Genomic DNA, 26,883 nt, shown 5'->3' with positions numbered 1-26,883 from the left:
TACTGCCTGTGAAGTCTGTGACCTTATTTTTCCTGATCTTTAACTTAACTGTTTTAGAGCATCTCTGGACGTCGTCTGTATTTTTAATTTTTTTATTTTTGTTTTTTTTATTTTTAATCTTTCATTTGTTAAATTTTTAAACTGTGCTGCAATAAAATGTGTGTGGTACTACTTAACACCTAAGTTGGTGATGGCATTTTCCCAGAAAGCCATCTCCCTCCTGTTTCCCTTGAAATCCCATCCTGCTTTTCCTGTACACTACCCCTCACAAACCACAAGCTGCAGCAACATGGATGCCCAGCCTGGAGCAGCAGCAGCCAGGATGACCTGGAGCCAGGGGGGCCTTCGGAACAGATGCACACCCTTCCTGGGTGATGGTAAGAGGTGTGAGGTCCACTTGGTTTCATTGGAAAGACTAGGAAATACACTGGTTTAAGTTTAGTTGATGTGGTGTAGGTGATAACTTCTACCTGGAAATGTTTGGGTTAAGGCTTTTGTGCGTATCTCAAGAGATGTTTCCTAAGGGAGACCACTTCAGGGTTTTGTAAACTAATGGAATTATGAGTGTCAAACTGGGGCTTGCTGAGAGTTTTTCATATATGGAAAGAGCAGCTGAAGTTCGCATATACTTTAGAATGAAGACGACTTGTTTTAATGATTAGCAACAAGACAGACATACTAGGTGGTACTTTTTCTTAGATTATTGCAAATCAGCAAAAATTTTCTGTCATTTAGAGTAATCTTCCTTGGGTCTGTGACAACAATTTTGGATTGTATTCTGTTTAGACTGTTTTTTATCATTAAAATTTAACATGAATCAGACCACAAGAAGCATGCTGTGATACTGAAATGCTATCTCACTGGAAGGTTTTTTTAAAAATAAAAAGATAAATAGACTTTTTAACCTCAGAAAGCAGGAAAATCTGTATAATCTCTGTGTCCAAATCAGGAAAGATCTGGGAGTGACCTCTTTTTCAGTGATGACTTGTGGGCTAGCTAGGTATTGGGGAATCCACTGTGTTCCAAGGGTAATAAGAAAGAATGAATCTGGTCTATTCACAAGAAAAATGCAGAGATTAATAAGGATGTGGATAGCCAAGGAGTTGAGAATATTAGCAACCTGTAGTATTTTACTGACAACAGTGGAATACTTTGATAGCTCACTTTAGAGTTGCTTTAATCGATTTTGAGCTGGGATGGGGCAGGGAGGAGAAGTAGAGTGATTTTTAAAGGTATATTTAGTTCTGTGGGTACTAGGGTAAATCACATTCTTGACTCCTTCCCTTGCTCATTCTGAAAGAGTAAAATCTAAAGTGAACACTGAAGGCAACCTCAGAGGAAAACAGAATGGGAGAAAGTTAAGTAAAATGTCCTGAGGTTATCTGGAAGAGGAATGGAAACTTTTCTTCTATAGGTCCAAGTTTTACTGATACCCTCTTTTGTATGAAAGCTGTTTCTACCTCTCTGTTTCTGTTACTGTCATTGTGTGGCTGTTGTTAACTGTAGGTTCAGCTTAATTTATTTCTTAATTTTACAAATCCATTATTTTATGGGTCATGTTCTTCTGGTTTTGGGGATGCAAAAAGGTATAATAGTTCTTCAGGGATTCATAGCCTTGTGAGGGAGACAGATGGATGAGATAATGTCACCATGTGATAGAGGTGGGCACAGAGGTTAGAGCCATGCAAAGGTGGGTACCTAATTGACTTTTTTAAGAGGTCAGGAAATACTTTTAAGAGAAAGGGAGCTGAACTGAATCTTAGAGAGTTAAGGCCAGATTATAAAAGTTTTAATGCCATGCTAAGAAGTTTGTATTTTATCCAGAAACCAGTGGTGAACTATTGGAAGATTCTAAACTGGGGAGTGACATCAGATTTTCATTTTTAGAAATGTCATCTGATAGCAGTGTGGAAATGGCATAGAGGAGAATAAGATTGGAGTAGGTGATAAATAAGGAAGATACTAAAATAGGAAGAATAATGACCTGGCCTGGCCAAAAGCAATGGTATTGGGATTAGAAGGGGGTAAATTTAGGAGGATTTGGTGGTGGCTGTGATAGGAAGAGTGAGGGATTTGGCATGACTCCCAGGTTTCAAGTTCGAGATGTTTGTCGTTAAACATTTGAGTGCTTATTCTGAAAATCACCATTAGACTTGGGCACATACAGATGAGCAAAACATACTGTCTCCTGCCCTCTTGAATATTATTATAGGCCATTGAGGGAAGAAATAAAGTGAATAGCACTTTCACAGTTTAGATCCTTGAAGGAAAAGAACAGAGTGAGATGATATTTAAGGGAACCAAATTTAGAATATGGAGGTGGGAGGGTGCTGCTAGCGAAGAGACCTTAAAGGAACTGATGTTGAAATTGAGGTCTGGAAGTAGATTATCTTACCTGAAAGCACAGGTATTGGGGGGGAAATCTTGGCCTCAGAGCAAGAAATACTACTGGAGAATAGTCACCAAGAATACATAGAGTAGCAGATGAAGTTGGAAAAGTAGGCAAGTATCAAGCATAGTGTACAGGTCCTTAAAAGGTCCATGTTAAAGATCTAGATTGTCTTGGGCACAATAGGAATCTGTTGAAGGACTTTGGAGAGATCTGATTACTTTCTTGGAATTTCCTTCAGGCTGTTGTGTGGGGAATGTTAGTAATGAGGACTAAGTGCAAGTAGGACTAAATAGGTTAGAAGACCTGTTATAGTAGGCCACTATCTGTTCACCTCTTGAAGAAAGTAGTAATCGCAGGCCTGAGGGCACTTGCCCTGGTTTTTCTAGATGCGTGTATTAATGAGCAAATGTAATGAGTTTGAAGAGGATAGGTTAGTTAGGCTTTAGGAAGTTACTTGTTATTTCTGCAACACCCCTGTTGGGTCAGACTTGACATAATAGCTTTCCTGTTTGAAAGGAAAAATGAAGTAGAAAAACTTGAATTTCTTCCTTTTGGAAGTAATAATCTGGGCACTTTACCATGTGTCCACCACTGTTAAAGTTCTTGTGTTAACTTAATCATCATCGTAACCTTATGTAAATATTATTGTCTTTCATGCTTTGGAGATGAGACTGTTGAAGCACAGAATTTAAATAATTTGCCCAAAGTTAGACACACTTAATAGATGGTGAGGCATGGATTCAACCTAGGCAGTTAAGCCTGCAGATTTCAACTCTTAGTCATACTAGACGGACTGTGCTTTACTTGACATGTGAAGTATTCTAGGAAAACAAATCTTTAATTTGGTTAAAGTGCCAAAAAAGAAAAAATAAACTGCTCTGGATTTCTATTTTGGGCAAGTTTTAAGCTAAATGTCATTGTTAAATATTTTGTTGTTCAATTCACAACAGTTTAAATAGCATGAAGTATCCAAGGTAATTGTTTAGGTAGATATAGCTTTGTAGTATAATTTTATGGACTCTTTGGATGTGACAGCATACTTTAGGGAAGTAAACATGTTTAAAAGTGAGTTTCAGTTGGGAGAAAAAATAAATAATTGTATTATTTATGGTTTTAAAAAATATGTAACCCAGAGGGATGTTACTAAATCCAGTGGTTCTTTTTCAGTCCTTATCAATTACATTTGACCTGTTGGTGTGATTTAACCAGTCGAGCCACTTTCTTCCTTAAAATATTTTTTAACTTAACTTACAGGTTTTAATTTTCTTTCTGGCTATTCCTTCTCCCACTCAGCTGGAGTGCTCTGTGGTTCAGCTCTTCCACTTTTTTATTCACACTTCCTGGGTCATTTAATCAGTTCCATGATTTTATATACTATCTGTAAACTGATGATTCCCATGCATATATCACCATCCCAGACTTCTCTTTTGAATGACATACTGTCATCTGTCCAGTTACCTACCTGACAACTCCCTTGAATGTTAAGTATATCAGTTTAAAAGTATGAAACTCTGCTCCTGCTGTTCTTCCCTCAAACCAGTTTCTTCTGCCCATTTCAGTTAATGAAACTCCCGTGTTGCCCATTTCAGTTAATGAAACTCCAGTTTTCATGTCAGTTAGGATGGTTAGCCATCCTTGACTTTTTTTCCTCTCATACCTCACCTTTGGCATTGTAGAAAATGCTGTCATCTCTGCCTTTAAAATATAACAGGAATTCTCCACCCATTCTGCTATGGCCTGATCCAATTTCAAGCCATCATTTGTCTTGCGCATTATTGCAATAGGTTTATGTTTCTTTTGCCCCTCTACACCAATGTGTAACTAGATTGATCCCATTGAAATGTAATGCTTGAAAAATGTATTGAAATGCTTGAAAAATGCTTGAAAAATGTATTGCCTGAGTAGTTTCCTTCTTGAAATTCACTTAATAGCTGGCTATTTCAGTGTTGAAGTCAAAATTTCACTGTGATTTACAAGATGCCCTACCTGATCTGTCGTGCCCCTCCTCCCTTGTTAATGGTATACTACTCTGCTGCAGCCACACTGGCCTCCTTACTGAGACTTGAACATACTAGATGTTCCTACCTCAAAGCCTTTCCTTGGAATTTTCTTCCCCTAGACATTGAGACGGTTGGGTTCCTCAGTTCATTTAGGTTCTTACTCAAAAGCCACTGCCTCAGTGCTGTTTTCCCTCACTTAGCCTTCTAAATACTCTTTAGCTCTTTTCATCAACTCTCATGTTACATAAGTTTATTTTCTACTACGTAAAGATAGAAATATTTGGAAAATTAGACGCGAAACAACATTGATCGATTACTTCTGGACAAGGGAGAGGGATTTAGGAGGGTTAGGAGAAAACTTTTGCTTTGTGTGCTCAAAGGCTTAATGAGCAACACAGCATTATTTTGCTTCTAATTAAACTTAAAACTCCTTGTTGTAGGTATACATCAACTTCGGATTTTGTGTCTGGGTATAAATAGCATAACTATGGCCTGTGTAGTAGTTCAGTACGTAGTTTTTATAGTTAAGTTGTAAAAACAGCCTTAAAATAGGTTTGGCTGTGATGGAATGAATGAGTCATGTTAGCATTTGAGGGCATAGGCTGCTGTGTTGTCTGTGATGGAGCTGTAATCAAAATTTGGAAGAACTTTATCACTTTTTAAAAATTTATTCTCCAGTGGGAATGCATTGCTATCTTTAAGAGGTAGCCATAGCAGATTAAAGGACATCTGAGTTTTTCTTCCTACCTAATCTGATTCCAATTTCACCAGTCTGAAATATTCTTCCTGCTTCTTATTTAGATTAACCTACAGCTTTTGAGTTGATTTCAGAACTAATATAACTCCCTGGAAGTTCATTGAACCAGTCTTAGGCTTTTCTAACTAGTCTGGAATGACATTTAGGAATAGTTTAGTAGAATACATGTTAAATGAAAATCTTCCCTTAGCCTTCTAATTAAAATTCTGTATTCTGAAAATGATGTAACCATTCATAGTGTGCTATAATTCCATATATTAATCCTAAGTGGTTTTGTGATAACTTTAAAAAACTTTATGGCTAAACTTGAGGTAGCAAAGTGCTTTCTAAAGAAAAATTTTCCCTTGTCCTTGAAGTTTTGTTGGCTTCTTATGTTAGAATTACAGTTATTTGTGCTGTTTAAGATGTAGTTTTACTGAAATTAAAGAGGAAGACTAATCAAATGACTTAAGATTGATGTGGATTTTTAAGAGAAGATACCCCCATCTTTATTTTATGTTTAATCCAAATTAAGCAGTAGATGCTCACATAACCTTTAGAAAATGTAATGCAGACCCCTCAAAAAAGACATACTTAATCCAAAATAAAAGGTTTTGATGTGTCCTTTTAGACTTTTTGCATATGTAGGCCTTTGAAAAAGTAATGTCCTACATATGGCACGTACATTTAAGTAATAATTTTTTTCTTCAACACAAACATAACATAAAATGTTATTAGATAACAGCTCTCCTAAAATTTTTTGTGACTACATAGTATTACTTTGCATACTTGTACAATATTTTACTTAACCAGTACTCTATTGTTGGGCCCTTAGGTTTCCCCCCAATTTTCCCTTTTACAAACAATTTTTATAAACAGTTGAACAGTCTTACAACTAAGATTTTGTTAATACCCTTAGTTATTTTCTTAGAATTATGCTCCAGAAGTACAATTATTTAAGAGCATGAATGTTTTAAAAACTTTCAATCTAGGTTGCTCTCCAGGAAGGTGAAAACAGTTTATCTACTTATTGGCAATGTAAGTGACCACTAATAACTTCTAGTTTTGTGAATTACTTGAATCTTTTGCTTGTGTTTCAGGGTTTGACCCTGAAATTTAAGTGTTCTTGGTGTTTGATAAGTATAAATTGAAGAGTAAGAATATTTATCGAGGTGCTACCAGGTTGATTATATTTCTGTGTATACTTTGAGATTCACGTGTAATTCTTTTTCTCAGATATGTATATATGTGTATATATGCATATATTCAGTGCTATCTTAATTTTATTGTGAAAAAAATTGAAACATGCAAAAAAGAATAGTATAATCAGTCTCCATGAACTTGTCCAGCTTTAGCAATTCTTGGGTGATGTTGTTTCATCTATACCTGCATCCAATCCCTTCCCTTCCTGTAGTTTTGAAGTAAATAAATATTTGATATATTTCATCTTAGCTATTTCAGCATCTCTTTAAAGATAAGAGCTTTAAAAATAACCAGTCATTATCACACAAAAACATGTAATAGATGTTTTAAGAAGGCATTCTCCAGTTGTGTTTTATTTCTGCGGGAATGGTAATGTGGATGATTGTTTTTTGCTTGCATGTTATGTTTTGCTTAGTTCTTCCTAGAATTTGGGAAGTTCTGTTTATTAGAGATAAGTGTAAAAAATTTTTTTGAATGAGAATCTTGGTATGATTATCCTTGTGTGATAAAGTTGAGTTTTCAGGATAGCAAAAGATGGGATTCCACTATATTTCATATACATTTTACTATTAAATTCTGAAACTAGGAATAATTCTAAATTTTAGCTGCTTGGATCTGAGTGATGGAGAATGATATAGTAACTTTAAGTCGGGTTTCCTTATTAAAATTTATTTTCTTATAAAAAATTATTTTGCTGTACTCGTGAAGTCTTTTGTTTGCAGTTCAGAAATCTATGACAACAAAGATTTTTCATCAGTTTGACAGACTCATTTGATGACAAAACCTGACTTCAATTGACATGAGATTATAATCTGTTACATTTAGTGACTATGCATATATATTAATGCAGAAATATTAATGTATTTTATTTGATAGCTGAATGCTTGCCCAGATCCCACTGGGTGTTACATAGCAAAACCACAGTATTATCTTTGTAAAACCTGAAAAATCTTGATTTTTTTCCTAACGTGTTTCCTGGGGAGACTTTTAAAAGTGTATTTGTTATAACTCAGTGCTCAGTTTGAGTTTACTGATAAAACTGAAGCTTTCTACAAGATAATAAAGAAATGAAGTCTTATGAATAAATATTATTGATCCTTGCTATTCAGAATATGGTCTGTGCTACAGCAACAGCATATCATCATCATCATCATCATCATCATCATCATCATCATCATCATCATCATCTGGAAGCTTCTTAGAAATACAGAATTTCATGCCCTATCCTTTCACTCCTTTTTATTGCTTGCTTGGGAGTTGGAAATTTCGGTAAAGTTTCTGGCAAGAGTGTTTATGATGTTTGGGGAGCAGAGTTGAGGGTCATAGAGTAGCCATGTTTTACATAAATTTGAAATAATGCAGTATTTAAAATGACCATTATATATACAAAATTTGAATAATGACTCTTCCTAAATTACAAATAGAATTAAAAATCAAGTAATTTCCAACAGGCAGGCTGGATAAATGGCAATGCTACTTAAGCAAGTAAAACAGAATAATGAATTTCTATTTTTCACTTAGATTGCCATGTTTGCTTTTTCTTTCAGTGTTTTTTGCTGAAAACAGTCAAGATTTATTGACCTTATTGAAGTAATTTTGAAATGTTAATCTTAATTCTTTTCCTATGAAAAGCAAAATCTTACATATTCCTAATGCTTGTTTGATACTCGTAGATTCAGGAAATTCTTTTTCAAATGGCTTAAAATGTTCCCAGAGTGAATAGATGTTTGTTGATGGGCAGTTTTACTGTATAGAAGCTGCCCTAGTTAAGAGTATGTTGGGTTCTAAAATGCTGTCTTCCCCCCCTCCCCTTAAGTGTGATGTAACACTCAGAATAGAGGTGACTTAACATTTAATGATGGGGAAGGGGTCAAGTTAGGAGTATGGGATTAACAGATAGAAACTACTATACATAAAATAAAACAAGGATTTACTGTATAGCACAGGGATTATACCCAGTATCTATGTCTGTTAGGACTGCCAATGAATGAGAGACCCCAAATTATGGAATGCAATATCCAGTGAAAGTTTTGTTGTCCTAGAGATGCCCATTTCCTTGATTTTATATAGTTCTGAATTGCTCTTGAGGAAGGGAAGCACACAGCTTTGTAACTTCAGTTACGGGGTTTAAAGAAAAGCTTTGCTGACTTTCGGCCAAGCCATTAAATTCCAGGGTGGATGAAGCTGTCTTTACAGAATGAAAGAATTATGAAACTAATACGGTATTAAAGACTGAAAAAAAAGAGTATTTTAAAACCTCACAATCTTGCCACATCCTGAGATGTCTAACACTTCAGTGTATAATCTTCTCGATAACTTATATATTGTGTATGCTCCTTAACATCTTAAACATCTCTTGGTGTCAGTAAGTTATTTTCAAATGTTGCTGCTTGTATCCAGTTAGACTGATGTACTGAAATTCATTTAGTCAGTTTCTAGTATTATGAACTTGTTTTCTCATTTTTCACTGTTAATATGTCCACATCCTTGATTCCTTCAGATGAGTTCTCAGAGTGAGATTACTGAGTCAAAGAACATGCACACGTTTTGTTTTGGGGGTATTTTGTTTTGTTTTTAAAGAACATGCATAATTTTAAGGTTTTTGATAAAATAGTCCATTTGTTTTCTGAAAATATGGTTACTAGTTCATACTGTCAGAAATAATGTATGGAAGTGACCATTTCAATTTAAAATGTTTTTACTTGTTTGGTAGGTAGAATGTTTGGTTTAATTTTTGTCTCCTTTGTGGTGATACTGATTTTTTTTGCTAATCTCCATAGACCTTTAGAATTATTTGTTAATCATCTTTTGTGTCCTTCTGTCATTGTCCCATTTTTTGTTGGTATGTACCAATAATAGTAAATGATGTAGTAGTAGGAGCAGCTGCTGCAGCTACGCTTGCTGTGTGCCAGGCACTATGTTCATTGTTTTCTATACCTTGCTTCACTTACACCTCATTCATACGATTATCCTATGAGACAAGTACTATCAACAGTACTCATTTTCTGATAGAAGAATCTGGTGTTTGAAGGGGTTGGCTTTCCAGAGGGAAATGCACACCAGAAGTGGTTGAGTTTGAAATTGAAACAGGTCTGACTCCAAAGCCTCTGAGCTCTTAACCATTAGGATGTGTTTATTTTTATATTTTTATATACAATATTAAGAACTTGAATTGTGGACAAATATGTATTACATACATTTCATCAGTTTTTTGTTCTTTATTTATGGTGTATTTTAGTACAGGGATTTTTTTGTATTATGTTATTTAGGAAGTTCTCATTTCAAGGTTAGTCATTACTTTAAACATAGTTTGGTCACGGTGGGTGTGGCATGACTGTGGGAACAGGTATCTTTGTATCTACCTTTTCAGTTAAAAAAATTTTTTTAAAAACAGGTGTATCTAAACATTTACAATTTAAGTTATTAACTTGGGTCCTGTTCAGCAGTAAACCAGGGTGGAGCTTTTCAGTGTACAGACATATGCAGAAGGGTTTCTCAGTTGAGATTGATCTTACTAATTATCACTGTTTCAAAACTAATACATAGCATGAAGAAAAATTTTCACTATTGAAGGAAAATTGTGTTGCCCTTACTGAACTTTCTAAAAGGATGGGTGAGGCTGCTTACAGTATGTTGAACAAATCAGTGAAGGGTATATAATTGGGAGAGATTGTTAGTATTTTACACAGCAAAATCAAAGTTTGAAATTTTCTTCAGGCTGGAACCCCAGGGATTGTGAACTAGATATAAGAGGATTAAATAGTATCTGAAATGCAAAGCCGTGCACTTAACAGTGAATTCTGCATGTGTTGACAAGGCCAAATTTAGCAGACGTTATAGCGTCTGGATAGCATCTGCAGTGTGTTCCCCTCTTGCAAGAGCAACCAAACTTGGACTGCTGTGTTCAGAGGGACATTGACAGGTTAAGTTGTATTCGTTATCATGCACCATGTCTTATTTTTATGGAAGATAGGATAGGGAACAGTTTGCATAAGATGTTTTCAGTCAAATAAAAAATAATTCAAGGGGACTTCCCTGGTGGCACAGTGGTTAGGAATCCGCCTGCCAATGCATGGGACATGGGTTCGAGCCCTGGTCCGGGAACATCCCACATGCCGCAGAGCAACTAAGCCCGTGAGCCACAACTACCGCGCCTGCGCTCTAGAGCCCACGAGCCACAACTACTGAGCCCATGTGCCACAACTACTGAAGCCCCCATGCCTTGAAGCCCACGTGCCTAGAGCCCATGCTCTGCAACAAGAGAAGCCACAGCAGTGAGAAGCCCGCGCACCACAATGAAGAGTAGCCCCTGCTCACAGCAACTAGAGAAAGCCTGCGTGCAGCACGCAGCCAAAAAAAAATAAAATTATTCGATTGCTAATGAATGGGCATTAAAGAGAAGAGCTAAGGGAGGAAATTAGTTAAGAGCCAACTAAATGTTAGAATTGAGTGTATTCAGGTTGTGAATTCGGTGACTTTAGTGGCAGTTCATGAAGTTTGGTAATTGGTGAGCAAGGAGGTTGCAAGGGAATTTTAACATTCTCTGAAGAATTTGGGGGCATTTAACTACATGATTTAGTTTTTTCATCATTGAGGTTCTGGGAATATTTTCTTAAAGACTTTCATTTTTTAAATTTTCTGTTGCATTACTTATACTTTGACAGGAACAATCCTTTTTTATTATAAAATGTTTATTAAAGAAAACTTGGAAGGAAACATGGAGAGAAGGAAAATATTTACTTACAGCATTAGTGCTCAAAGATAACCACTTTCAGTATTTTGATGTTTTGATCCATTCTCATATCTCATTAGCTACAGATGTACCTGTACCCCTGTATATGTGGTTTTTTCTTTAAGACTTATTTTTTTTTTAAGTGTGGACCATTTTTAAAGTCTTTATTGAATTTGTTACAACATTGCTTCTGTTTTACGTTTTGGTTTTTTGGCCGCGAGGCACGTGGGATTTTAGCTCCCTGACCTGGGATCGAACCTGCACCCTCTTAACTACTGGGACTGCCAGGGAAGTCCCTCCCTATATATGTTTTATATTTTTATAATATATTTTTACCAACATGGAATCATTACTGTATATCGTTTCAGAACCTCTATATTGTAAACATTTTCCACTTAGTAAGTTTTCTCCAATCTTTTTGTTAAGTGGCTGGGGTTTTTTTGTTTTGTTTTTTTGTTTTTTGTCAAAAGGATTCACAAAACTTAAAGATGGTCAAAGTTCCTTTTTCAGTTCCAAAATAGGATAACCTGAAATTTATTTAACATTGTCAGTTGCTTAATTAATACAAATTTGTTGACCTACCCATTGCTTGGCACTTAGGTTTAATTAAGAATTTTCAAATGAACTTACAGAAATGTGTACTGGTTTTACTTAGTTATAGCAGTGGAAGTGCCAGTTTCTTCCTCCACTCCACCGGATGATCATCCTTATATTAGCAAATCTGACAGAAAAAATATTTTCTGGGAACTTGCTTAAGAGTGTGTGACATGGTATATATCATTTTAACATTTGCTATAATAGGGTCTTTTTTAAAAACTTGAACAGGTAATATGTACTTTTGTAAAATACACCGTCCTTGTGTTTCAGCCCTCCTGTTCTTGTTTCTGGTAGCAACTGTCTAAATTACCATGTTTGTTCTCTGTATGTTTTTTTCCCTCCTGAATGATATTAAAGTTACAAGCGTGATACTTCACATGGGAACTTCAATTTCATGGCTGTATTGCCTAAGAATAATCTATACTATCAAAGCAATGAAAATAAACATTAGTTCAATATTATCTCGTATACAGTCCACATTAAAATTCTCATTTTTACAAAAAAAGTCTCTTCCCCACAACGTTGCTTTCTTAATCTAGAAATGGCCTCCTGCTCTGTTTTTGGAGGAGTCCCAACCAGGTGTGTTGTATAGTGTCCCCACAATCTTGAAATTGCCTGATTGTTTCCCTGTTGTATAGGTTCAAGTCAAATATTTTACCAAGAATATTGCATAGGGGAATGTATGTTCCTTATTTTGTGGAATCAGGAAGCATATGATGTCAGATTACTTGGTTTAAGTGGTGAGCCATGTTTCTATAGTAAAGGTACGTTTTTTTCCTCTTTTAATCAGTGAGTAGTCTGTTGGGTAGTACTTTGAAACCATGTAAACCCTGTTTCCCTCCCACCAAGCTTTCACCCAGTGCTTTGGTGTACATTGACCGTTGTCTGAATCAATTCTTATATTGATATAATCTACACCAATCTAACAGTTTAAGTGGTCTAAGTCTTTTTCAATATGCTTTTCTTAAAACAGTTTTTCATATTTATGGTTTATTTTATTCTTGCCCTTATTTTTTTCGGTCACTCATACTTTTTTGGGACTGTTGAGTTTTTTGTCTTATATAGGTTTTGACAGTTGCATATGTAATTTTTACATTTGGATTTTGATCTGTTAATGTTTTTGTGTATAGAATGAGATTGGTCCCCAATTTTTGTTTTTAGATGGCTGTGAGGCACCACTTATTAATTTATTTTTCACTTATATTTATAATCTGTTCTTTTTTTAATTTATTTTTTTATTGAAGTATAGTTGATTTACAGTGTTATATTAGTTTCAGGTATACAGTTAAGTGATTCAGTTATACATATATATATGTGTATACACACACACACACACTCAAGTACCATTTATTGAATTCTGCATTTCCCCCTAATTTTTATCTTGAATATTCTTAGTTTCAATTCTTAGACCATAGCAGTTAGCATAGTTTATCTAAAATGGCCAACTTTGGTGTTCTTGTGGCCTGAAAATACCACCATGTACTGTTTTTAGTAGCCTCTGTGTGATAGTCTTTACCTTGAGATCATGTCTATGTTTTGATGAATAATTATAGCTTTGGGGGTGGAGCAAATTATAGTCCCTTGGTATCTGAGGGGGATTGGTTCTAGGACCCTGACAGATACCAAAATCTGGGGATGCTCAAGTCCCTTATATAAAATGGTGTAATGTTGCATATAACCTATACACAACCTCTCATATACTTTAAATAATTTCTAGATTACTTACAATACTAAATATAATTACCTATAATACCATAATGTAATGTAAGTAGTTAGAAATACAATGTAAATGGTGTGCAGCAAATTCAAGTTTTGCGTTTTGGAACTTTCTAGAATTTTTTTCCCCTAAATATTTTTGATCCATGATTGGTTGGGATCTACAGATGCAGAATCTGCCGATACGAAGGGCCCACTGTACACTGGCCAACTTTTGTTTTTTGGCAGTACGCGGGCCTCTCACTGTTGTGGCCTCTCCTGTTGCGGAGCACAGGCTCCGGAAGCACAGGCTCAGCGGCCATGGCTCACGGGCCCAGCCGCTCCGCGGCATGTGGGATCCTCCCGGACCGGGGCACGAACCCGTGTCCCCTGCATCGGCAGGCGGACTCTCAACCACTGCGCCACCAGGGAAGCCCCTGCACTAGCCAACTTTTTGCAGACATATGGGCAGTTTATTGTTGCGCTCTGAAGAGGCCAGAGGGAAATAGTTGATGAATGCAGTAAAGACACATAGGAAGCAGAGAACAGGGTTGGGGTGGGGAAGAGAGTAACAGGAAAGTAGTGTGGAACAGGGACAAGGGTCCTTAAGGGGTAAAATAGGAGCTTAAGAGTGTTAAAGGAAAATAATTTAGACCAGGAGATGCTGCTCTAAGTAGGCAGAGATATTTATTTATAGTATCCAAAAGGTACTGAGGAATGCTTGATAAGAAATTGTGGAAAACTGTGAAATAGGAAGTCTTTGGACTTGATTGCCATCATCTTAAAAATTTGCCAACTCATTGCTGCCATCTGGTGACACTTTCTCTTTAAAAGGTTTCAAAGAAAGATGGGAAATAGCGTATTAGGCATATGGCAGTTGCATCTAATTTAAATTGAATGTAGAGGCTATTTTAGGTTTTAAGGGATAGTGATAAAATTCTAAGGTGGGGTTTTGAATTTCCTAGTCCGAGGTAAGTTATTTCCCTTGTTCTCTAGTTAATATATCTGACATTTGATAAGCTGTATTGATACCATCTTTAAATTTCTTTTTTTCTGGTCCAACGGATCATGTGATATGAGTAAGTATAATGTGAGTAGCCTGTTGAATAGGGCAAACAGGTAGAGGACTGACTGAAAAGCTCAGTAGAAATATCTTGTGGCTGATTTACTTTCTGTTGTGTGTTTCCACCCGCCTCCATCCTCCTTGGAAATATGCCTACATATGATACTGAACACAGTCTGAATGAGTGGCACTGCTTTGTCAAGTATTTATCGTCCATCCCCTTTCCACTAAAGGTGGACTTCCAGTGCCCAGTACATAAAGACAAGGGAGTTGAAAGCTTGATTCCAATTATGAATTGATTCTTGCCTAGCTCCCAGCAAATTCCAGGACCATCATAACCTACATTTCTGGACCATTTGAAACTTAACATCTCATGATTGTCAGCACAATCTGCCTTTCCCACCTTGTCATATTTCTTCCCAGCAGAATTTACTTGCTCTTTTTTTTTTTTTTTTTTTACTTGCTCTTTAATGTGAACTTAAGAGAAGTTGTTATAAACATTTCCCAAATTTTAAACTGGTTTGACAATCCAGGCTAGGTTTGCCTCTTAAGAGGGCAGAGAGCACAGTAGCTCAGGTTCAGAATGAACAGTTGGAAATAGAATTGACAGGTTTGCTTGCATTCCAATTAGATGTAAGATTTTGTGTTTTCTGTTTTAGGATATGACTGGGATGGTAGACGTGGGAATAGAAATACATTTCTATAATTCTTGTCCTTCATGCTGCCACTAAAATCTCTTGTTGCTTTTATTGCTTCAACATGAAACATGGTCAAATGGACACATAGATCCTTTGGTGTAATAAAGCAATAAAAGTAACTCAACATTCCTGGTTTTGACTTTTACTCACGTCTTAGTGATCCTTTGATGATAAAAATTGTGGAAGTAAGAACCTGGGATGACAACAAAAATATTATGCAAACACACATATGCGCATGCATCTATGAGCTAGAGGTTTGAGTACTGCCACCCAATAGCCTCTAGGAAAATACTCAGTCTTTTTCTGTTGTCTGTGCTATGGTGGAATTCTGCTTTTCTGGTAACCAGATCCACTTGATCTCTGCTACTGAATTAAACAGGACGCAGAGTATCCAGGGGACCATAATCATTTCAAAAATCTTTCCCCCTTTGGTTTTACTCTTTGAAACCAATTTTAGGAAAGAAACTGATTCTGTATATTTTTTATTCTATGTACTTTTATTTACTTAGCTCTTCTGTAGTAATCAGTACTGAGTTTTTAAAAGAATGAATTTATCTTAATGATTTTGCTGAGAAAACTTTTGCAGGGTGTGACCAGAGTACTCAGAAATTGCTGAGTGTTTATGATGTGCAGAAACATCTGATTTTCAAAAAGTGGAAGAAGTGATTTATAAACTCTGGATCCATGAACTAGACATTATTCTTCACGCAGACAGTAGAATAGGTTGTTAAAGTTAAAACTAATTCATGTGAATTAACGTTACTTCATTATGTAAGTGTTGTTAAGACTGTTAGTGTACATTAGTACATTGGATGTTCTCAAAACATTTGAAAGTTTTTAAAAAATAAATGTTTAAAGAGCCTGGATTGTTGTTACTAATGTGACAGGCCCTTTTTTATTTCTCTCAAATGCATTTCCTGATTAGGAGTTAGGTGCTTGACTTTTAAAATGTTTTCCTAAAAAGAAAACAAAAAACTTACATGTTCATTGTAGAAAATTTGGGTAATATAAAAAACTATGCAGGTGGTAACAGTTGATTAACCACAAGAGTACCCATGGAACAATATTTTAAAATATTTCTGCCCTATGTTTCCTAAGCACACAATTATTATGTGGGTAGGTATATATGCCTCCTGTTAAGTATTGTACAATTATATATACTGCTTTCTAACTTAAACATTTTATCGTAATTTTTCGTGTCATTTAAAGTAATCTGAATTTTCTAAAGACTGCAATTGCTGGTAATTAGAATACTGAGTTTAAAATCTTTTACAAAAATGTATGTAGAATGTTGGCTTGGCCAAAAAGTTCATTCAGGTTTTTCCATACCATCGTATGAAAAACCGAACGAACTTTTTGGCCAACCCAGTGCAACCTATTGCTACAGCTCTGTATAAAGTAAAAAGCAAAAACTAACCCCTTTCTCTGCAACTTGCTTTTACACTTAAAATCTGATATAGTTAAAACTATACCCTCTGGGTCTGAGTTTTAACCCAGTCAGAACAGTTTTCTCCCATTTCTTCCTTCACTGATACTATCTTTAAAAAGCTAGGAGGAATTGACCTGTCTTATGAGGGTGACTCCAAAGTGTAAACTTCTGTGACCCATGAGCCAGCTTCAGATACACTATTCCATTTCTGTTAAGTCTTTAAAAAGAAAAAAAGCTTAATGAGTTACTATAAAGCAAAAACCCTGCAGTTTCTACTCAAGTTGAGAAAAATACAACTTTGCTAGCAAGGTTTACACTTTGGAATGATTCTGTGACAGTCCAGAAGTAAATGGAATAAAATATTTAAGGAAATAAAATGTTATTCAATTATTTTTATACCCAGTGAAACTGACAAATATAAAGGACACAGGCAAACTGTTACTAAGATGCAAGAACTGATAAACTATTTTCCAAGTTCTTTCTAAGTAATATATTAGAATCTTGAGGGACCATAATGCCTAGAGAGATCTGGTAGAATTTTAGCATTACTAACCACAAAAAGATAATGCCACCTATATATAATCTTACAGAAGTGTTACACATGAGTCTGATCAATCAAGCCTTTGGTCCCAGCCTCCAATTTCTGAAAATACAAAGGACAGAAGTATATGTGGAATTATACTGAGGGTATGAAATTCTGGGAAAAACTGCAGGACAAATGCCCAGGATTCTTCAACAGATAAATTTTAAGTTAAAGGGGGACTTATAAAAAGAGCCTTAAAAGACACATCACGGCTTCCCTGGTGGTGGCGCAGTGGTTGAGAGTCCGCCTGCCGATGCAGGGGACACACGGGTTCGTGTCCCGGTCCGGGAAGATCCCACATGCCGTGGAGCGGCTGGGCCCGTGAGCCATGGCCGCTGAGCCTGAGCGTCCGGAGCCTGTGCTCCGCAACGGGAGAGGCCACAACAGTGAGAGGCCCGCGTACCACACACACAAAAAAAAACACGTCAAATTTGTTTTAATGGGTAAGACTATACTATGCAGGGATATACATTTAGGTAATAGAACTATTTTAAAAGGAGGAAAGTGATTTTACTGTAAGGAGTTTTAGGGAGACGAAAGGGATTGAGAAAGGAATGGTGCATATGGGATTTCTGAGTTGGTATTGAGATTTTATAGAGACTTCAGCTGCTCTAGCACCTTCAGACCGTTAAGCTGCAGTACCTTGTACTCACCCACTATTGGAGCAGGCAAAATTCTCCCTGTTGGAACTGCTTTTCCTGACATTGGTTCCCTTTTCCTTTCCAATAAATACTACCTGGGTATTTTGGTATTCTTCAATTTCTGGGTCTTTTAGGCTCGCCGTTGCTTCTCTTTGCTTCTCCCACAGTGATAGATACCGTGTGTGTTAGCTGTTGGCTTGCCCTTAGCAGCATGCATTTTGGAGTTTTGGTTGGGATGGATGCTTTGACACAAAGTTCTGTTGTAAATGCTGTCCATGCTTTACCCATGGTTGTTAACTCTCTTTAAAACCCAGGGAGGGGGCTTCCCTGGTGGCGCAGTGGTTAAGAATCCACCTGCCAATGCAGGGGACACAGGTTCAAGCCCTGGTCTGGGAAGATCCCACATGCCGCGGAGCAGCTAAGCCCATGCGCCACAACTACTGAGGCTGCGCTCTAGAGCCCACGTGCCGTAACTCCTGAAGCCCGTGTGCCTAGAGCCCGTGCTCCGCAACAAGAGAAGCCACTGCAGTGAGAAGCCCACACACCACAACGAAGAGTAGCCCCTGCTCGCCGCAGCTAGAGGAAGCCGCGCGCAGCAGTGAAGACCCAACGGAGCGAAGTATAAATAATTTTTTTTAAAAAGGGAGATTTTACCTGTAATTGCTATTGGTATATTTATTGTTTGTGAAAAACATTTGCTGAAAACTGGCTTAAGTCCCCACTTAATAGCAAACCTTAAGAGCCAAGCAGAAGTATTTGAAACCAGTTAGGCCTTTTATTTTAGTAGGTTTCTGTTTTGATTCCTCTTGGTGTTCTAAGACTTTCTGGTGCTCCCACTTAAGTTGAAAGGCTGTTGGTGATTCTCACTAGCCACTGTGAGGTAAATTTTTACTGCTTAGTCAAAAAATTAACTGTTTATAAAGGTGTAATTTAGAAGGCAAAGTAAAGACAGGCTGTTTCTTGAATTTCAGAAAGGATAGGAGCTTTACAGCTTTAAAATCAGTATGCTTATGAAATGACTAGGTATTTTAAGGGTCAGAATGGTGGTGGTCGTGTATAAATGTTATACTGTCTTTTTTTTTTACATGTATGTATATATAAAACCTTTTTACATAATCCATGAAAACTAGTTTGTTATGATTATCTTGAGGATTGGAAAGTTAAGAGATACTAGACACTGGTATCTTGTTTAATTTGTTGTTAGTACCTTTCAAAGGGATGAATGGGAAATAATCTTAAGAATGTTACTCTAAATCTAGGGCGGGTCCATCTTAAACTCTAACTTTGGTGTGGGAAGGAGCAGTAGACTGATACAAAAGCTAAAGAATGTCAAAGCATCTGCACTTTAAAATGATATCATGAGTCTCCATGTAATTACAGGATTGTGCCTCTGTAACATACATAAAGATCATTTTTGTTTTGAAATGGTCTGAGGAAAGTTGTATCCTCTTCCTTGGTTCTCCTGGTTCTTTTTTTTTTAATTGTGGGATCTTCCCAGACCAGGGATCGAACCCATGTCCGCTGCATTGGTAGGCGGATTGTCAACCACTGCGCCATCAGGGAAGCCCGTCTCCTGGTTCTTTTTTGATTCACGCAGTGTTCTACCTGGTAGTTTTATCATCATCACCATCCAGCATTATTAAATGTTCCAGCTATATTTTGTATTATATTTTCACATAAAAACGAAAGAATCATTACATTTTGTAAAAAAGATGGTATTGATAATCTATGGCATACTATAAATCAGTTGAAGTACCTGGAAATAGATTATTTCCAGAGTGAATGAATTGGTTCTGTTTATTGCTTTTGTATAATAAAGTTAATTACACTTGAAGAGTAGTGTGTTAGGTCCACATTCATCTAGCTGAAGAAGAGTTTGTGGGCAGAATTTGGAGTTCTGTGTATCCGCGGGAATGAGTGAGACTCATTTTAGTAAAAGCAGTGTGCAAGAAGGTGGAGTTATGATAGATGGCAAGAAATAGTTAGGTTAGCATGACTGGGAAGGTGAAAAACAAGAAGTCAGTAGTAGAGAGCTTAGGGGGTTCTAATTTGCTTGAGGACTTTAAAACAGGGAGGTCACTTGGAATTAATAATGCCCAAGAAGATTGTGTTGCCAGTAATCTGTGAAGAGGATTCCCCCCCTCCCCCCCCCCAAGGGATAATCTAGCAGGAATATACTACAGAAGAGGAGATTGAATTTCTATAAGGATTTATTCAGGGGGCTCTAGTCTCTGAATAGTAATATACTTGCTGCTATGAGATCCTTTTCAGTTGACTGAAAGTGGTTCAAAATAAGGTAGTAGGTAGTCACAGTGGTTCAAAATAAGAGTAGAACAGGTTTTTATCAAGGACTTTTGTTTTTAACATCTTTTCACCTGAATGCCTTTTTTTCTCGCAGTTTTTCAGCTTTGTGAAGCACCTTACCATCAAAGACAATGGCCAGCAATGTTACCAACAAGACGGATCCTCGCTCCATGAACTCCCGTGTATTCATTGGGAATCTCAATACTCTTGTGGTCAAGAAATCTGATGTGGAGGCAATCTTCTCGAAATATGGCAAAATCGTGGGTTGCTCTGTTCATAAGGGTTTTGCCTTCGTTCAGTATGTTAATGAGAGAAATGCCCGGGCTGCTGTGGCAGGAGAGGATGGCAGAATGATTGCTGGCCAGGTTTTAGGTAAGGTCTGGGTTGAATTAATTTTTCATTGATTATATTGATTATATCATTGATTATATAATTCAGATCTGAGAGTTTTTCTGTTCATGTCTTCTTTTTGTCTCCCTCTGCATAAACTTTAACAGTCTGAGGTGTTCTGGATGTTATGACTGACTTTAGCCTAATAAAAATGTTGGGTTTATAGGTTTCATAGGCTAAAGAGGATTTTACTTATTAGGCCGTTTTGTGTTAGTAGAGACTGGATAACTCTTAGTTGGCAGTCTTGAGTAAGGTAGGGGAGATAGTGATATTTCATAAGGTACTATTGCTGCTTAAAATGGCTGTGTCTTACTGCACAGTCGACTGGGTGAAGACAGTATAGCTTAGTCATGTATTCTAGAGTTCGATTGCTGGGCTGTATGTTGGGGCCTCACAATTATGTGTTGGGCAGTCTACCTAGTTTGGCTGAGCCTTAATTTTTCTCGTTTGTTAAAATGAAGGTAATAGGACCTCAGTTTATTATCTGTTCTTACCTGAGTAATAATACTTCGGGATTGTCAAAGAGAAATTAGATAAATTGAGAGGATTAATTGAGATGTTTCACGAGAAGCTTCTAGTTCAGTATGTTTACACTCAATAAAAGGTTGTTTTAGATATTGGTTCTCCCAGTAGGGTTCTCTGTGGTCTAGCATGTTCAAATTTTGAGAAATGAGATCTGAGCTCTGTTGATAAACAGTTTATATTCTAAACTTTAGATCGCATTACATATGTTCAGTCCATTGCAAGTCATTCTTTAGAGCTCAGGATATTTTGTCTTTGGCCAGTGGATCGATAACCTTCAAGTTGGTTCCTGTGTCCTTGAGACCTTACTCTTCTAATATTGCATTGCTTCCTTGCTTTCTGGTACCACAAGATATTCCAGGTCATCTGTGTATTTCTTGATCTATCCTGGAGTTTGTCCCTTTTTCATAAGACTGTTGGCTCCTTTTAATGGGAGTTATTTAGAAACCTGTTATACCAGGAGTGTTTATCGTTACTGAATTTCAGTTGCATCTTGGGCAGAATAGGGGACACATTACTTTTTTAAGAAAACAAAATGTATGCTTTTACGTGCGCTTTGTACCGCAGTTTCAAACAATCATTGGTGTTTTTACCAAAGTTAAGATTACTAAATGTTATTTTAGATTTGAGGTTCATTTTATTACTGTATATTCTATTTTGGATATTGACTTAGTACAGTTTTCCTTTGATTGAACAACATGTGTTTGCACTGCGCAGATCCACTTATACGTGGAATTTTTTTTTTTTTAATAAATATGTATTACAGTATTACAGGAACGTTGGTTGAACCCCCCAATGCGGAACCATGGATAAGGAGGGCCAACTGTTAAGTTATATGCAGATTTTCAACTGTGCAGAGGGTCAGGGCCCCAACCCCTATGTTGTTCAAGAGTCAACTATACTGTAGTTTAGAATCACATGAAATAATTATTCTATAAGGTTGTATAATCAACTGATATATAATTTAGTTCTGTTTCATTTTATTACATTTTTAAATTGATTTTAAAATTCTATATTTAGTTTTGTAAAATCTTAAGATTCCAAAGTCAAAAAAACTGTAAAAAGCAAGGTTGTTAATAAACATTGCATATTAAAAATTAGAAATGTTTAGTGAGCCAAGAACTCTGAAGATTATTCATAAATGTAATGGTGTTTAGCAAATAGTGTACTTAAATGTCTGTTTTTCAATTAGTCATTTAAACTGAGTTTTGGAGAGCTGGCTAGCTTTTGGCTAATTGATTTTTGACAAATGGTCTCTTCTGTTAAAATACGAGGGAGAACATGAACTCTTTCATAGGTAGTGGGTGGCATGGCAAGCAGCTGGGTACTCTGGCATAGGTATTTTAAAAATTATGCTGTATATGGAAACTAGGATTTTTTTTTTTTGCGTCTTTCCCTTTTCTTGGACTGTGTGTATGCATGCATGTAAAGGTTGTTTACTTAAGCATCTCGCTGTTTGCACGGTATTTCTCTATTTTTTTTAGTAGTTTCTCCAAATAGAGTTTCGTTTGTTTTTTCTTTATAAATTTATTTATTTATTTATAGTTTTGGCTGCATTGGGTCTTTGTGGCTGTGCACGGGCTTTCTCTAGTTGCGGCAAGCAGGGGCTACTCCTCATCGTGGAGCGTGGGCTTTTCATTGGGTGGCTTCTCTTGTTGCAGAGCACGGGCTCTAGGCGCGCAGGCTTCAGTAGTTGTGGCGTGCGGGCTTTAGAGCGCAGGCTCAGTAGTTGTGGCGCACGGGCTTAGTTGCTCCGCGGCATGTAGGATCTTCCCGGACCAGGGCTTCAACCCGTCCGTGTCGCCTGCATTGGCAGGCGGATTCTTAACCACTGTTCTACCAGAGCAGCCTTGCACAGTATTTCTTAAGTATTTTATATGCAACTTTTCAGGTTATCCTGTTTGTAAGGAGAATTAAAAATTCCCCTTTGGGGATAATTTTGAGGGTGCCATACTTCAACCATATTAATTCATGAATTGCTATATATTTATATCTCTGAGGTCATTTACTCATTCCTAATATTTGTGCTTATTTTAAATACACAATCATTTCTGGAAAGGCAACTGTTGGTCACTGATACTTTTCTTCTTTGATAGTAACTGAGTGAGCACTCTCTGAATGGTGAGAGTTTCTCATTGAAGTGTGCGAGGTGAGGGTAGAAGGTACCAGAGACAAACTTAATGTGTTTTGCATAATGAATGCTTTGTTGGTACAGAACAGAGGACAAAGAAATGGAAGATTAAGTCCAAACCTTGTAAAAAATTCTTGAGCCTATTTTATATGACAAGGAATGGTGAGGTACATCTTTTGACCTTTGTTGATATGTATGGCCATGTACACTTTAAAAAGCTGTAGTTTGAGGACCACCCCACCCCACCCTGCCCCTCAACGGAGGTGTCATTAAAGCTTTTGTTTTTGTTTTCTTCAGATATTAATCTGGCCGCAGAGCCAAAAGTGAACCGAGGAAAAGCAGGTGTGAAACGATCTGCAGCGGAGATGTACGGGTCAGTACCAGAACACCCTTCTCCGTCCCCTCTACTCAGGTCCGGAACTTTATTATTTATAACTGCATTGTGTCCATCAGTGGGCATCTTCTCTATCTGTTTTCTGGATGTGGGGAGGGTTAACTGTAGTATGTTTTATATGTGCGAAAGTAATGCTTTATTAATTTTGTGTTAATGTACCTCCTTTTACCCCATTTCCCAGAGAATTATTAGAATTCCCTGAGGTTTTTACTATTAAAGAGTAGTTTGGTATTTAAAGCATAAATTACAGTCCTTCAAGAGGAGTTATTTAGCTTCTAAGAAGCTGGGGAGGGAGAGAGGGAAGGAGGATGACAAAGAAATGTTTAATTTACTGTTGTATTTTTCCATGTTCTTATTTTAGCTGTTAATGTTGTGTGTTGACATTTTAGCAATCTTACACCTAAATTTGCAGTTTGGCCACTGAATGGCCAGTGACCTAAGGTGATTGGAATTTAGAGATCTGTTGTGTAATGATTGGATGTTAGTTCATGCTAATCTATTGATCTATTTGTTGGGTTGGTTTAGCGTGGGTTTTTTTTTTTCCCATCGGCTGTTGTGAATTTACATCAACAGTTCCAAATTAATCCTCTTTGGTATTTATTTTTCAGCTCCTCTTTTGACTTGGACTATGACTTTCAACGGGATTATTATGACAGGTATGTTTAAAATGTTTTGTCTATTCCAGAAAGAAGCTGTCTAGTGAGAACCATTTTATTTTTCTATTGTGTAGTAATGTTCCGTTTTGTAGTAATGAATAACAGACATGTTTTCAAATAAAACCCCCTCTTTCTGCCAGAACATAATGAAAAAATAACCTTCCCCAAAATTGTCAGAGGTAGACTAGCTAAGGTGACGTTTCTGTTGATTTCAAAGAATCAGTTTATATATATTGTCAGAGAAAATGTTTTAATTTGTTTGCCACATAAAAGTAAGGACTGACTTGCCTAATGATGAAATGGGACTAAATTAGCAGTATCATGTTCTCTTCATTATTTCCCTATTGCATACTGGCCCCTTGGTTTTGCATTGTAAGGGATTGCAGCAAAACTGTAAAAAATGATTCCTAACCTTAAAAATCCAATAGTCTCCTTTGAGCAAACCAACCAATATGAAATAGGATGCAATAAGCATATATAATGAATTAACAATACAGATTGCTTTAGGAGTTAATGTTGAAGTGTTTGTATTGTAGATTGGGGGTGATGATACAGTTCTAAAAGGCAGGGAGGTTGGAATAATGATTATGATTTCTTGTGCCTACAGAATAGCATTCGTATTTGAAAAAGTCATGAGAAAATTGGTAGATGTGTGGATAGGGATAAGTTATGTATGACTTTGAGTGTATAGAAAACTTTAACAGTGTACACTTCTACCTTCATGAGAATTGTCCTCTAAAGTTTTACTTTTAGTTGTCTTGGTGAGGCAGTGAAACTTTGACCATCCCTTTATCATCCTACTCTAAATAAGTTTGGGAAAAGCCCTTTTAAGTGAGGAATTCCAAAATTGAGTAAAAGAGTTAGAGACAGCAGAGAAGAGTGAAATCATTTAGATGTTTGCAGAAATAGCTTCAAATTTCTTACCACTGCTATTTGGTCTTAAAAATTGGTGACATGGGGGCTTTCCTGGTGGTGCAGTGGTTGAGAGTCTGCCTGCCAATGCAAGGGACACAGGTTCGTGCCCCGGTCCGGGAGGATCTCACATGCCGTGGAGCGGCTGGGCCCGTGAGCCATGGCCGCTGAGCCTGCGAGTCCGGAGCCTGTGCTCCGCAACGGGAGAGGCCACAGCAGTGAGAGGCCCGCGTACCGCAGAAAAAAAAAAAGGTGACAACACCACTGTTGGCCTCACTTCAGTTTTTCAAGAGGCAAGAGATACCTTTAGTTATTCTCTGTATTGCTTGATATTATGGAGTGTCAGTGAAAAGGAATGTCTTTGACCTTCCATTCTAATCTCAGCCAGTAGAAAAAGAATTCTGATTAGTGATGGAGTAACCAAATAGTAGCTGGAAAAGAGCTCATTTAAATATATACTGAGGTCTGTTGGGGAAACGAACATTTTAAGAATGGAAAAACTTCTCAGGAAAATGGTATAGTTTTCTCTCAGACGTCATCCTGAAGATACTTTATTCACAAGATTAAGATACAGTTAGTAACATCCTGAATCAGCTGTTAGATTCTTAAGAAGATGGGAAATTGGCTGTGAGATGTGCTGAAAGCTCTGCTTCCTGTTATGTAAATGGAGGTTAAATCTGTCTACTTAGTCACTTTAGTCCTTAGTCATACCCTGAAGAACATGAAATTCACATGAATATTTCAAGACATAAATTTGACATTTCTACTACCTATTGTTATGTTAGGGAGGCAGCTGATACAGAGCAAAGAATAATTGAGGAATCCAAAGACTTAATCACTTAGTGGAAAAGGTTATGACCAGAGTCATATATGTCATCTCAGTTTTCTTATTCCTAAAATGGAGATAATAATGCCTACTAATAGAGTTGTTATGAAGACTAAAACTAAAGGCAACGTGGAAGATAGATTGCATTATAAAATAACCCTCAAATATTATTATGCTTTTAATCAGTCAAGAATTCCCAGTCTTTTTAGAGCATGAATATTCCTGTAATATCAAAATGAAGGGAATCATGGACACCCCACCATTCCTCTCCACAAAAACTAACATCTCTAGCATAATTAGAGTTCTTTATGTGGCAGAAGTCTTCATAGTGAAATGAAGACTGATTGGTGTTTGTTTTCTAGACATGCTGCATAGTAGTTACTTCAACTTTTTTGTTTACTCTGTTATGGAACTTTTTAATTCAAATATACATATATAAGAAAGTAGTATATCAGTAAAAGATAAAGACTGCTTTTATAAACATAGCGACAATACCATTTATAATTAAAATAGTTAAAATAATCTCATCAGTGTTCCACAGACTGGAAATTTTTTTAGACCAGATTTTGCAGGTTGTATTTTGTGTTGTTTAGCATGTTCCTCTGCCACCTGTATTCCCTGTGAACTAGTGGGGTAGATTTGGAGGCTAGTTGAGATTCAAGTGCTATTTTCTTCTTTTCTTTTCTCTTTTTTGACATGGGAGAGGTGGGAGAGGAGACCAGAATATTTCATAAAGGTATTATGCACTTTAATCATCATTAGCCTGACTTTTGTTAGAAACTTTAAGAATGAAGGCATTGGGTGTTTCTTAAGGAGATATATATATTTTTTAGATATCAGGGAGTAAGTGATAAATGATGTTTTGTTAGGAGAATTAGAGTGATTTGTATTTTTGCTTGGGTATTTGTGGGTATTGGTGATTAAGTCCTAAAGGTTATAAATACTCTACCTTTAAAACTGGAGGATAGGGCTTCCCTGG

General features: G+C 36.8%; 1 protein-coding gene across 13 annotated transcripts in view; it reads left to right on the top strand.

Moving 5' to 3' along the window:
* HNRNPC (heterogeneous nuclear ribonucleoprotein C) overlaps positions 1–26,883 on the top strand; it is a 47,405-nt gene that overhangs the window by 5,480 nt on the left and 15,042 nt on the right. For 6 of the 13 annotated variants that reach the window (XM_024761310.1, XM_024761305.1, XM_024761309.1 and 3 more), the window contains 3 exons: positions 20,168–20,445; positions 23,414–23,528; positions 24,119–24,166. In XM_024761310.1, coding sequence (XP_024617078.1) covers positions 20,205–20,445; positions 23,414–23,528; positions 24,119–24,166 — 404 coding nt within the window. In that variant the 5' untranslated portion in view covers positions 20,168–20,204. Of the gene's footprint in view, positions 1–62; positions 385–20,167; positions 20,446–23,413; positions 23,529–24,118; positions 24,167–26,883 lie in introns of those variants that run through there. The other 7 variants (XM_024761313.1, XM_024761314.1, XM_024761311.1 and 4 more) reach the window with 3 other exon arrangements.

This window comes from Neophocaena asiaeorientalis, unplaced genomic scaffold (genome assembly GCF_003031525.2).
Source record: "Neophocaena asiaeorientalis asiaeorientalis breed wild unplaced genomic scaffold, Neophocaena_asiaeorientalis_V1.1 scaffold95, whole genome shotgun sequence".
NCBI classification, from domain to species: domain Eukaryota; kingdom Metazoa; phylum Chordata; class Mammalia; order Artiodactyla; family Phocoenidae; genus Neophocaena; species Neophocaena asiaeorientalis.
The sequence above is the reverse complement of the archived record's forward strand: the minus strand, read 5'-3'. Positions and strand labels throughout refer to the sequence as shown.